The sequence below is a fragment of the Carlito syrichta genome, unplaced genomic scaffold, assembly GCF_000164805.1.
Source record: "Carlito syrichta isolate Samal-C Ts95f unplaced genomic scaffold, Tarsius_syrichta-2.0.1 Scaffold121649, whole genome shotgun sequence".
Classification (NCBI taxonomy): domain Eukaryota; kingdom Metazoa; phylum Chordata; class Mammalia; order Primates; family Tarsiidae; genus Carlito; species Carlito syrichta.
In genome coordinates, this window is record NW_007065745.1 from 38207 (window position 1) to 51954 (window position 13748).

At 49.8% G+C, this 13748-nt stretch overlaps 1 protein-coding gene across 1 annotated transcript; it reads left to right on the plus strand.

The window, feature by feature from the left end:
• Positions 1–2467: 2467 nt before the first annotated feature.
• AOC1 (amine oxidase, copper containing 1) lies at positions 2468–9121 on the plus strand. Its single transcript, XM_008048226.2, has 5 exons — positions 2468–2550; positions 4743–6328; positions 7018–7303; positions 8348–8480; positions 8782–9121. Exons 2-5 carry the CDS (start codon positions 4747–4749, stop codon positions 9046–9048), a joined length of 2268 nt encoding a protein of 755 aa, XP_008046417.1. The 5' UTR covers positions 2468–2550; positions 4743–4746; the 3' UTR covers positions 9049–9121.
• The last annotated feature ends 4627 nt before the right edge of the window (positions 9122–13748 follow it).

The window sequence follows — 13748 nt, forward strand, 5'->3', positions numbered from 1 at the left end:
ATAATCTCAAATTATCTCTAATGGGTTGTGACTTTCTGGAAGCAAAATATCACAATTTAGCAAAGGGACATCTGTGATCTGTGATCTCTGGCCTTCTAGACCCAAGATAGTAAGCACTGTCCCCTCCCCAAGACTGGGCTTTCTGTCCTCTACCATATCTCCATCCCCAAGTACCTTGGTTCTGCCCCTTTAAGAAAGGGAGGCAGCCAAGAACTTAAAGAACATGGCCTTTGCCCGAGTGTTATCTCTAACTGTCACCGAACATTAACCCCAAGAAGGAGAAACTGTACTCGAGAACTCGAGGTCACCTCCAATAGGGAGGGGTCAGTCCCCAGACACGAAGCATGGTGAGCCAGGGATGAGAGATGGCCAGGTATATTAGAGCCCATATTCCAGAAAATAACATCTCAAGTTCCTTGGCCACGATGTGCCCAAACATAAGTCAAAAGCAACAGCCTTGCCCCAGCTTTTCTGCCCAAGAACTCTGCTCACCTCAGCCTTTTAGGGGCCTGTCTTAAAGGCTTCTCTGTCTCCTTGGTCTCCACTGCGCTCCTTCAAGTCCCCCTTTATCTCGCATTTTTATAAAGTGTGCAGCAGCTTCTTACTCTGACCATCTCCTCCCAGACATCTCCTGATCCCCACTTCCTCAGCACAGGGTCACAAACCTCACCCCACTCCCCTCAGCGGTCCCCATGCTACCCCATGTCCCGGGAACACACAGCATCTCCGCTCTGGGACTCTGCTCCTGACCACGCCATGCCCAGCATTTCCTCTTCCTCCTAAGTTCCTCTCTTAACCCAAGACCTCACACAGGCTCTGTCCTGTGCATCCTCAGGGGAGCAGGCCCCAGAGCACAGGGCTCAGAACTCACCTGGCTAAGGCCGGGATCTCTGCAATGAAGCATGTGTGCTAGATTGCATAGCATCCCCCCAAAATTCATGTCCTTCCTGAAACCTCAGAATGTGATCTTATTTGGAAACAGGATCATCACAGATGAACTAGTACAGATAAGGTCATACTGGAATAGGGTGGAACCTTAGTTTCATGATTGGTGTCCTTGTAAGAAGAGTCACAAAGACAAGAAGGACATCACGTAAGGACACAGATTGGAATGATATGTCCACAAGCCAAAGGATTGCTCTATCACACAAGTTGGAGTGCAGTAGCATGATAATAACTCACTGCAGCCTTGAACTCCTAGGTTCAAGTGATCTTCCCAGCTCGGCCTCCTGAGTAGCTAGGACTACAGACAGCACTACCATGCCTGGTTATTAGTTTAACATTTTGTACAGACAGGGACTCACTATGTTGTTCAGGCTGGTCTTGAACTCCTGGCCTCAAGTAATCCTCCCGCCTTGGCCTCTCAAATTGCCAAGATCACAGGAGTGAGCCCAGCCACATATTTTCATGTGTGCTCTATCATTCATCCTGTTTCTTCCCACACCCTTAAGATCCATTCTTGGGAGTTGCTGTGTGGACATCCACACCTTTGCTTCCACCAGCTGCATAGCACTCTGTGGTGTGCACTGATGACTCTCCTGGGGGTGGGCTCACTTGGATGGCCCCCAGCTCTCTGTTTCCACAGCCACTTGTGTCTGCGTCCTCCCTCTGAACCTGTATGAGAACCTCTTTGGCAGGTATTTCAAGAGGCAGAATTGCTGAGTCTGGGGTCCCTGCAACTCCTCATCTGCCCATGCCCTGGAAAGTGCACTCTAGAACAGCTGTGCCATCGATGACTCCCCACAAGCCACACGTGTAGTCCTTATCTTCCCACGTCTCCACCAACACTTGGCATCGCCCAGCTTACCCGGTTCAGCCAATCACGGGTACAAAATTATCTCTCATTGTTGAATATTTTCCATTTATCTGATAACCACTACATTTGAACATGTTTTCATCTCCTCCCAGCATAGGTACCACCTGCCTCAGTCTCCCCTCGTCTCTGTGCCACAGCCGTAGCCATCCTGACCCACTTCCTCTCAGCCAAGTCTCTCCTCCTATCTGAATTCTGTCAGAGTTGCAGAGACGGTTAGTAAGGCTTCTAGACTCTCAGCCCAGTGGCTTCTTCTCCCAAACTGTTCTGCTTCTGGTGCCCTATTCTACCTGTTGGTCAAATTCCCTGTTTTTCTGGGGGTGTCAGTCTCTGTCAGCCACTGCCTTGGTCCATATGTTGGATTCAGGTACGATTACTGGCTAGGAAATTTCCCCTTGTCCTTATCTCTGCCTCTGAAATATAGCACCTACATTAACAGATTGTGGCATTGCACAGCTCACAGCAGAGAAAGCCAAGGCAAATTCTTGAGGAAGGTGGCACTGTGACAGGAATAGTGGGGAGACAGATCTAGGATACATGTGCTACATCAGCCAGCACCCCCTCACACATGCCCTCGTGCCCTGAGGGGTTCTTTGCCACAGTCCCCTCCTTGGCCAGCCCATGCCTCACCCTATCCCTCCCTGTAGGGCGGGGTCTAATAGACTTTAAGAAGGAGTCAGAGATTAGCTCAGGGACAAAGGCTGGCAGCAGACGTGAGCCAGGAGCAGAGCACACAGGTGCGTTCTGATGGGACATTTGGGGAGAGTCGAGAAGGAGCTGGCTGGGACGAGAAGCCACACAAGAAGGGCATGGAGTAAGGGGCAGGAGAAACAGGACCCAGAGGGAGGAGGACCAGGAAGCAAGGGCAGGAGTCCCACACGTCTCAAAAGGCACCAAGGATGCTCAGGGGCAGGCATCAGTTAACCTGGGCCGAGAGAAAGGAAGGCGCGGCGAGGGCTGAGTGAGGGAGGAGAGGGCATGTTTCCTTTCCTCACGGAGGTCTCACCAGACACCAAGTCTCCCTTTTCCGTGATGGCTCCATTGCCATCGACCATTTCCCCACTGCCAGTGCACATGGGAACAGAGGGCTGCCCTGGGAGGGTGAAGGTCTCTTCCGCATTTCTCTCTCTGGCAAAGCAAAAAGAAACTGGGAGATAAGGGAATATAATAAAGGAGGCTCACAGGAGCTTGAGGCTGCAATAGCCATGATCATGCCGCTGCACTCCAGCCTGGGTGACAGAGTGAGACTCTGACTCAAAAAGAAAATAAGATACAAAGGAGGCTCAGCCATGATTCGACATGGGGTACCCTAAATGCATACTGCTAAATGAAAGAGACAGTTCCAGCCAGCGGCAGCAGCAGTCTCACAGAGACTCCTCACACAGCGGGGCCTGGCAGGGGGCACCACCCAGGCACAAGGGAGCACACAGTGGTGGCCACCAAGGTCTCACCAGTCCTGCAGAAGACTCTCAGCTGCATGCACAGGAGTTAACTGGCAGCTTGGGAGATGAAATTAGGAGGTGAAGACCCTGAGCAAACCTTCCTTCCAAAAGGGAAGGAAAAAGGCACTGTTACCTGAGATGACAACTTCCCCTTGAGGTGCCCTCCTAGTAGCCTTGGATGGTTAAGAGACCACAACTTGAGTGTCTCAAGTGGGTGATTGGGGTAAAGAAGGCTGGGCAGGACTAGCCACCTCAATCTCACTGTCACAGACACAGGTATACAGCCTAGTCACAGTTGAATCACTCTACATTGCTTAAAACTTTAAATATGCTGGTGTTGACAGACTGCATTTAATTTTAAAACAAGAGCAGCTAGCATTTCTTGCATGTATCCTATAAGGTAGGCACTGTTACAAACACTATATTTACTGTCTTATCAATTTCTCTCCACAACCCTAGGAGGTAGGTACTGTTGTTATTTCCATTTTATGGTTGAGAAAATAAAGGCCCAGCTAATCCTAGTGGCATGAGTTATTAGGACTCAAACCCAGGCAACCTGACTCCAGAGCCTATCCATTGAACGTCTACACTAAATGTCAAAATGTGTCTACCTAGAAAGTGTTTTGTTGTGTCAGGGCCGAGATTCGCTCAGGGACAAAGGTTGGCAGCAGAAGTAAGCCAGGAGCAGAGTACACAGGTAAATTCCAATGGGATATCTGGGGTTTGGGCCAGAAGTCAAAACAAAAACATAGTTTTGCTGTTGGTACAAGTGTCTGCCTCTCCAGGACACAATAAGCACTTTGGGGCTTGGACAGGGGCACAGCCCGGCCGCTGTGATTCATAGCACGCCTGGCTAAGTAATCTAACGGTGGTAAGTTAAGAGCCTGTGCTCTACTCTGCTGAAATAATGCACAAAAACAAAGGAATTCTCCTGGGTAAGAAAGTTCACAGGATCATAAGAGGTTTACAGAGGTGTGAGGACAGGACAGTTAAAATCAGTGGAGGCCGGGTGTGGTGGCTTATGACTATAATCTCAGCATTTTGGGAGGCAGAAGTGAGAAGATTGCCTGGGCCCAGGGGTTCAAGACCAGCCTGGGAAACTTGGCAAGACCTCGTCTCTGCAGTAAATCGGAAACTTAACCAGGTGTGTGCTTGTAGTTCCAGCTACTTGGAAGGCTGAGGCAGAAGGTCGAGGCTGAGCCCTGCAGGTTGAGGCTGCGGTAGCCATGATCCTGTCACTTCACTCCAGCCTGGGCAACAGAGTGAGACTCTGACTCAAAAAAGAATCAGTGGAAGCACAGGCAGGGTCCTGGACAGCGACAGTGTACGGCACCCGACTGCCTCTAGCTTGGGGCTAGGCAAGGGGAGGAAGTGTAATCTGTAGGAGAACCCCGAGGCTGAGGGAGGTTGTACTCTAAGGCCTTGGCCTGACGGAAACCTATTTCTCTCATAAGACAACTAAGCTCATGTCCTCTACTACATTCCAGAGCGATGGAACGAGAGACCCTGGCCCTCGGCTGGGCCATGGCTGCCATCCTGCTGCTGCAGATGGCTGGGGCAGAACATTCCTCGGGGACCCCACACAATGAGGCGGGGGTGTTTGCAGACCTGAGCGCCCAAGAAATGAAGGCCGTGCACAGCTTCCTGCAGTCCAGGAAAGAGCTGAGGCTGCAGCCCTCTGCAGCCCCAACCATGGCCAAGAACAGCATATTCCTCATCGAGATGCTGCTGCCCAAGAAGCGACATGTGCTGAGATTTCTGGATAAAGGCGAAAGGCATCCTGATAGGGAAGCTCGTGCCGTCGTCTTCTTTGGAGCCCAGGAGCATCCCAATGTCACTGAGTTTGCTGTGGGGCCCCTCCCATGGCCCAACTACATGCGAGTGCTGTCCCCCAGGCCTGGACACCAGTTCTCCTGGACATCCCGACCCATCACCAGGGTAGAGTACACCCTCCTCCACCACACCCTGCAGGCAGCCATCAAGCCCCTGCATCAGTTTTTCCTTGACACCACAGGCTCTTCATTCCAAGACTGCCACAGCCGATGCCTGACCTACACCGACATTTCCCCCCGGGGCTTGGCTTCTGGAGAGCGCCGCAGCTGGCTTATCATTCAGCTCAATGTAGAAGGCTATTTCTTGCACCCCACTGGGCTGGAGCTCCTTGTGAATCATGGGAGTATAGATGCCCGGGACTGGGTGGTGGAGCAGGTGTGGTACAACGGAAAGTTCTACAGAAGCCCAGAAGAACTGGCTCAGAAGTATGCCAACAGAGAGGTGGACGTGGTGGTCCTGGAGCACCCACCACCCAAGGGTGAGGGGGATGAGAGCATGGAGAAGACAGCTCTCTTCTCCTCCTATAAACTCCGCGGGGACTTCCCCAGCCCCATCAGCGTGAACGGCCCTCGCTTGGTCCAGCCCCACGGCCCTCGCTACAGGCTGGAGGGCAACACCGTGCACTATGGGGGCTGGAGCTTTGCCTTCCGGCTGCGCACCTCGTCTGGGCTGCAGGTCCTGAACGTGCACTTTGGTGGAGAGCGTATTGCCTATGAGGTCAGTGTGCAAGATGCCGTGGCACTGTATGGAGGACACACACCTGCGGGCATGCAGACCAAGTACATCGATGTGGGCTGGGGCCTGGGCAGCGTTACCCATGAGTTAGCCCCTGGCATCGACTGCCCGGAGACTGCCACCTTCCTGGACGCCTTCCACTACTATGATGCCGATGGCCCTGTTCACTATCCCCGAGCTCTCTGCCTCTTTGAGATGCCCACAGGAGTACCCATTCGGCGGCACTTTAATTCCAACTTTAATGGTGGCTTCAACTTCTATGCAGGGCTGAAGGGTCAGGTGCTGGTGCTGCGGACGACTTCAACCGTCTACAATTATGATTACATTTGGGACTACATCTTCTACTCCAACGGGGTGATGGAGACAAAGATGCATGCCACCGGCTACGTCCACGCCACCTTCTACACCCCTGAGGGGCTGCACCACGGCACCCGCCTGCACACCCACCTGATTGGCAACATGCACACCCACTTAGTGCATTACCGCGTCGACCTGGATGTGGCAGGTAGGAATCAAAGCAAGGTTCTCCCGGTCAAACTGCCTGGTGGCCATAAAATCAGGAGTATTTGCTGGGCCTGCTTCTGTGACACCCAAAGCTGGAAATGTGTGCGCCCCCTGAAAAACAGTGAAAGTAAATAGTGCCAAGGGTTGCCCTGGATGCAACAGTGTGGACTCTCTCCTGGCCCCGGGGCTGTGTATGGGGCAGGGGAGGGGATGGTGCCCAGGAGGCTAAAAAAAAATCACTGCCTAGCACTTGGGGTTGGAGTAGTGTCCTCTGGGAATGCTCAGTGTGTCCCCCTGGGTGATGTCACCACAAAAGATCAGCACGGATGTAATGATAGGTTGGCCTGATGCCAAAGCACATAAGAGAAAAGGGCTGCCAGGTCCAGATAGATGGCTCCCACCCCTCAGTCCCAGTCGCCTCTCTGGACACTGTCTCTCACACCTGAAGATGGGCTGCCCCTTCCCTTGGATTGTACCAAAACAAACAGGCATGAGCACAGCTCTCTTGAGAGGAACTGCCCAGAGTCACAATGGAATCCCTGCAGCTGCCCAGGCATCCCCCAACATCCTGTTCATTACTGATGGTTGCCTGCTGTATATGTGGTCTAGGATGGAGATCTCATTGTAGAATGAGAAAGTTTCTGTTCCCACAGCTTGATTCTCATGCTCCTTCTCCCTGCCTGCCTCCAGGCACCAAGAATAGTTTTCAGACTCTGCAGATGAAGCTAGAAAACACCACCAACCCCTGGAGCCCAAGACACCGCCTGGTCCAGCCAACTCTGGAGCAGACGCAGTATTCCCAGGAACGTCGGGCAGCCTTCCGCTTTGGACGGACACTACCCAAGTACCTGCTCTTTACCAGCCCCCAGGAGAACCCCTGGGGCCACAAGCGCAGCTACCGCCTACAGATCCACTCCATGGCCGACCAAGTGCTGCCCCCAGGCTGGCAGGAGGAGCGGGCTGTTACTTGGGCCAGGTGAGGGGGAGCCTGGGGCTTAGGGGACAATCAGGGGCTCCCCTTAGTGTCTGTGTGTGTTTCTATATCTGTGTCTGTCTGTTTTTGGCTAGGAGATTCTGTGTCTGTGTGTGTGTGTGTGCGCGCACGCACGTGTGTGTACTGTTGACTTTTGAACAACATGTGTTAGGGATGTCAACTCCCCATGCAGTCAAAAACTAGGATAGCATTGCCATCCAAAATCTTAACTACTAAGACCCTACTGCAGACTGGAAGACTTACTGATAACATAAACAGATGACCAACATATTTTGTATGTTCTGTGTATTATATACTATATTCTTACAATAAAATAAGATAAAGAAAATAAAATGTTATTAAGAAAACCATGGCTGGGCTCGGTAGCTCAGGCCTGTAATCCCAGCACTTTGGGGTGCCAAGGTGAGTGGACTGCCCATGCCCACAAGTTTGAGACCAGCCCGGGCAACTTGGCGAGACCTCATCTCTACAATAAATCAAAAAATTAGCCAGGCAGTAGTGCATGCCTGTGGCTCCAGCCACTTGGAAGGCTGAGGCAGAAGGATCACCTGAGCCCAGCGGGTCGATGCTGGGGTGACCGTGAGCATGCCACTGCCCTCCAGGCAACAGAGTGAGACTGGGACTAAAAAAAAAATCATAAGGAAAAGAAAATATATTTGCTAGTAATGTAGTGATAGTGAATCATCACAAGGTTCTCATCATCTTCACACTGAGTAGACTGAGGAAGAGGAAGAGTAGGGTGGCCTTGCTGCCAGAGGCAGAAGAAACTCCACATATAAGTGGACCCTTGCAGTTCAACCTCTGGGCGTGTGTGTCTCTGTCCATTTGGGGAGGGAGCATGGGAAATTCTGCCAAGCACCTGAAACTCACTTGACAGTAGCCAGTCTTGCTGACTCCCAAGAGATGATCTTTCATTTTGGGCAAGGCAGTCACTTTCCCCCATACTGACCCTGAGGATGCTCCCTGGCAGGGGCTGGGAGGCCAGCCCAGTGCCCAGAGCCACTGGCTTCTCCTCTGTCCGTGCAGATACCCCCTGGCAGTGACCAAGTACCGGGAGTCGGAGCTGTGCAGCAGTAGCATCTACAACCAGAACGACCCCTGGGATCCTCCTGTGGTCTTTGAGGAGTTTCTTCACAACAATGAGAACATCGAAAATGAGGTACAGCTTTGCTCCAAGCCATGCCTAACCCTGGCCCTGCCTCCTGCCAGCCCCAGACCAAAACCACTCTTATCCTCATCAGAGAGTCCAACCCACTCTTTGCCTTGATCTGCCCCCAGTCCCAAGAGCCATGGCTTGCTGTGTGGACAGCAAGTTCAGATGTCACAACAGATCTTTAAAATGGGACTTGGGAGGATCTCAGCGAGTTTCTGGGAACAAATGAAAATGCCTAAAAGTCTGAGTGGCCACTAGTGGTCAATACCCAGCTCTTCCCACTGAAGCCCACCCCTCTCTCCTGCAGGACCTGGTGGCCTGGGTGACAGTGGGCTTCCTGCATATTCCCCACTCAGAGGACATTCCCAACACTGCCACGCCCGGAAACTCTGTGGGCTTCCTGCTCCGCCCATTCAACTTCTTCCCAGAGGACCCATCTGTGGCATCCAGAGACACTGTGATTGTGTGGCCTCGGGACAATGACCCCAACTATGTCCAGCGCTGGATCCCTGAGGACAAGGACTGCTTGATGCCTCCCCCTTTTAGCTACAATGGGACCTACAGGCCCATGTGAGGGGTCCCTAACCCCAGTTCCTACCAGAAGCCCGGGAGCCTCACAGGGACAGAAAATCAACCCCTCTTAGCGCAGCTCTGTGTACTGCTTCTTGGGGCGAGGCACAGAGTGAGGGCTCCACACGGGCCCTGCATGTAGGACATACACACACGCACACACACACGCATGCACACACAGATGTCTGAGCACATGGCGTGGGCTCCTTTCACACTGATCTATGACCCCAGAAAAGCTTCCATTAGTAGCAAAAGCTCACTGAAATCCTAGATGTCAGATTGGTTTTTAAAAATCTGAGACTGACAACTCCCTCCCGGGAGGTTGTAGGGGAATTCTCCTATGTCTATTATGCTACAACTGTAAGCAAGATGCTATGGGAAAATCTAACAAAATCGCCAATGCCTTTCCACTCTAGGACACTGATCCAACTTGTAGGGGTTTATCTCCAAGATCGACCTATAAACACAGGAAGAGTGTATGTACAAAGCGATTTGTTACAGTATTGCTTGTAATGGCAAAAGCCTGAAAACAACAGACTTTACATCTGTAGACAAGACCAGTTGAATAAACTATGGCACAATGACACAGTGTGATTCCAAGTGATTGGGAAAGAAATATATGAATGAGGTCATTCTGTGTTCTAATAGGGAAAATTCTTCAGGATGTTTTCAGAAAGAAAAGAAAATATGTGTCAAAATATATATGTATATATACCTTTTGTGTGAGAAAGGAGAGGAAGTTCCATATACATCACCTCCGTGTAGACGATGTGGGTGAATGAGACTAGGGATAGAAGTGGGATTTTTCCGTAGAAACCTCTCTATGTTGTTATGTTGTTAGGAGTTTTGTTGTTATTTTGCTTTGTTTTCTCTCTCTTTTTTTTTTTTTAGAGACAAAGTCTCACTCTGTCACCCAGGCTGGTGTGCAGTGGTGCGATCATAGCTCACCATGGCCTCAGCTTCCTGGGCTCAGGCAATCCTCTCCCCTCATCCTCCCTAGTAGCTGGAACTATAGGTCCTGCCACCCTGTCCAGGTAATTTTTAATTTTTTTGTAGAGATGAAGTCTCGTTGTGTTTCTTAGGCTGGTCTTGAACTCCTGAGCTCAAAGTGATCCTCCTGACTTGGCCTCCAAAATCCCATGTGCTAGGATTGCAGGTATGAGCCACCACACTCAGCCTGTTTCTTGTTTATTTGTTTTGGGGGACAAAGAGGGACCAATGGAGAGGGCTGGGCTTGAGATAGGAAACTATCCTAGATTATCTAGGTGGGCTTGATGTAATCACAAGGGCTCTTGTGACAGGAAAGCAGGAGGTCAGAGACAAGAAAAGATTCTGCACTGCTGATTCTGAAGATGGTGGGTGAGGCCACAAGCCAAGGAGTGTAAGCTGCCTCTGGAAACTGAAAAAGGCAAGAAAACAGATTTTCCCCTAGAGTTTCCATTAGGAACACAGTTCTGAAGACCTCTAAAACAGTAAGAGAATGAATTGGTGTGGTGTGAAGGCACAAAGTTTGTAGCAATTTGTTTATACCAGCATAGGAACTAATCCAATGTATGCTGACTTTCTTATACCAGGGACTATTAACAGAGGAAAGCAGGCAAGCGAATGGATGCAGGGTTCTCACGTGGTCTTTCCCAGCCCTGTGATTCCAGGTGGAGTCAGTCACTCAAGGCAGAGTTCAGTCACTCAAGATGAGCCCCAGAGCCAAAACCCACTGACAGTTGAGTCAGGTCACATGGGGCTGGGTTGTAGACATTCAGCTGGACTGTTCAATAAAACAAATTTCAACCTTTATCTTCCTCCAAGAAGACAGAAAGAAAGGATGTGATTGGTTTAGATAAGGATTTTTAAGGGATGCAGAGAACAGAGTTAGGAAGAAGAGGACAGGGAGCTCCTTTATACAATGAGTCATGGGCATGTGACTGTTGCTGTCCACCACACTGAGTGCCACTGGAAGACCAAGAGCATCCTTTGCTTTCCTTGTGGATCTTTCCATAGTTGTCTGTTTGTGTTGTGCATTCAGTGGGCACCCAGCAGTCCTTGTTGAGTGGCTAGCGGCTGAGTGCCCAGGATACACATTTCAAATCACACATACCCCTCACATCCTCCCTTCCCCCGCCCCGTCAAGTTTTGTCCCTTGCCCTGAATAATAATAATGCCCTGTGGCCTCCAACCCCAAATGAGATGGCAAAAGAACTTGACCTCACCCCTCAGAAAGCAGCCCCAAGAATCCCAGAGCCCTCTTCTCTCCTCTCACAAGCCCCATCACTAATGGTCCTCACAGGTACCACTTTCCCACTCCTCCCCTGCAACCCCAGTTTCTACTTTTCAGCATTTCTCTCATTGCCCTTCTTTCTTTTAAACAGAATGTGACTGACCAGGGACTCATTGTTGAGGAGGACAAAGTTTCTGTCCCTAAGATGTCAGCAGTCATGGGAGAAATAAGTCAGAAGGATAGTTCAGGGAACCTAGGGGCTGCTATACTGAGGAGGTGGGTCTTCCAACAGTCATCTTCTGTTTTCTTTATAAAAACTGAACTCAGGAGGCTGAAGCGAGAGGATCGTTTGAGCCCAAAAGTTCGAGTACAGCCTGGGCAATGTAAAGGGACTCTGTCTCTTAAAAAAAAGACAAAAACAAAAAAATTAGAAGTCTGGTTGGATCCTAGAGCAGGCATAACTTGGCCTTCGTGAACTCATTCAATGAGTGTGTGGCCCTGGCATCCTCAAGCACAGAGCATTCCCAGTTCAGGAAGGCCAACTCTGGCCAAGTGGGTGAATTCTCCCTGAGCACCACATACACTTGGGTCAGGAGGGACTATCCCTGTTGTCTGGCCCTCCTCATGGGGGAGAACTGAAATCAGCAGTTGTTCCCACTCAAGTTCCCAAGAGAGGGAGGTCCCAGAAGACCAGCTGCTCAGGAATCTTTATGATCAGCCTGACTGATCCTCTGAAAACTTGGATGTCCCAAAAAGCCCCAAGTAAAGCTACATGGCATGGCCCACCCAGCCAGCCAAGGGACTTTCACTGAGGGTGAATTCCCAGTACTCATCGGCTATAAATAGGAAAAGGTCTCTATTAGCTGGGGAATCCCAGTAAGAGTGGTGACAACCAAGAAATCCTGGGGCTTTTGAGTTGTTTCATCAAGACTACGTTGGGTGACCTTTGCCTAAACTTCCATATCACCCAATGGACCAAGCCCTCGATCACCATGCCCCTTGCCTTTAGGTGCTTTTAAACCTTTCCTCTTGATTCAACATGCTCCAGAACCAGTCATGTGTCCCTTCCATGTATGGGCAGACCTCCAAGCCAGAGTCCCTCCACCCAATGTGAACTCCTACCCAACAGTACCAAAGGCATAACTTGTGGGTCCCAACTGAAAATGAAAATTCTTTGTTTCAAAATTATTAAGAATTTCAAGATGGTGACTGCAGAGAGTTAACCCCAGACTAAGGTCCCAGGATCAGGAGCTGGTCCCACTGCCTGCCTCAGCCACGTCCCAGGAACAGCAGCAGGCTATTTCCTGGGCTGTGTTTCTAATAGTAATACAGCAAGATAGCATGTAATCTTCTCCTCAGAGAATTTTCTGCTTCCCAAAAGGAAATACGTATTTATTAAGTCAATATGTCAGTTGTAGTAAATATTTCATTTACCATGAAATTCGACCTTACACAATTTAGGGCAATTACACACTTAACCCTAAGTTATCTTGGCGGTAAGCACTTTTACTAAAAAGACGTGATTAACTAAACATTTTTCTCAACTATGGGTTCTTCAGTGACTAATCCTAAACTTAGTTAATCCTTCAGGGACTAATCCTAAGCCTGCTATGAGCTGTTTCTCAGAGCATATATATTAATTGTCTCATCAATCTCTCCTCTTAATTTGTTTTTCCTCTCTCAGTTTGGGAAAGATGTTTGTAATGTTTGACCTCACATGTGGTAATTGACCTGCTACTTGAAACTGCATCAATTCTCCATCCTGGGGGCCACTTTAGGTCCACATCCCATAACCTTAAATTTGTAATAGTTGAACCCAGTGCAAATCTGATATCAAATGAAAACCTATCAAGTACAGTTGTCTGATCCAAGGATCTGGCCAGGGAGTTAAAAGGATGCTTACCAAACCCTCATGCTTATTTGCTAGGGCATCCAAGGATTGATTTGCATAAAGCACAAGGTCCTCCATCACTGACTGAAAATTAATTTCACGTTACAGTTATCCATTGCTCCATAGCACACCAGCTCAGCTCAGTGGCATAAATTCACAAATATCTTATTATGCACATGAATTCAACAAGACGAGGATTCAGGCAGAACACACTGGAGATGGCTTATCTCTGCTCCATGTGATCTGGGGCCTCAGCTGGGAGGACTCAAAAGCTGATAGTATCTTGGATACTACACTGAAGGTAGGAAGTGTCTGGCAGCTTTTTCCTTTATGGGTCGGCCCCTGGGATGACTCAAAAGCTGTACTCAAATGGACTGTAGACCAAACACATATGCATAGGCCTGTGTGGTTTGGGCTTCCTCCCAGCATGGTGGTCTCGGAGTATTCAAACCTTTTCATGGAGACTTAGAGCTTCAAGGTAGGTATTCTAGCAAACAACATGCAACAAGCATTCCTTTTATGACCTAACTTCAAGAGTCACATGACTGCTTTTACCATACTCTATTGGCCAGTGCAGTCACCACTGCACCCAAAGTGA

Coding starts and splice junctions, on each gene's coding strand:
- AOC1 (XM_008048226.2), top strand. CDS start 4,747: ATGGAACGAGAGACCCTGGCCCTCGGCTGGGCCATGGCTGCCATCCTG. Junction 6,329..7,017: donor CGTCGACCTGGATGTGGCAG/GTAGGAATCAAA, acceptor GCCTGCCTCCAG/GCACCAAGAATAGTTTTCAG. Junction 8,481..8,781: donor ATGAGAACATCGAAAATGAG/GTACAGCTTTGC, acceptor TCTCTCCTGCAG/GACCTGGTGGCCTGGGTGAC.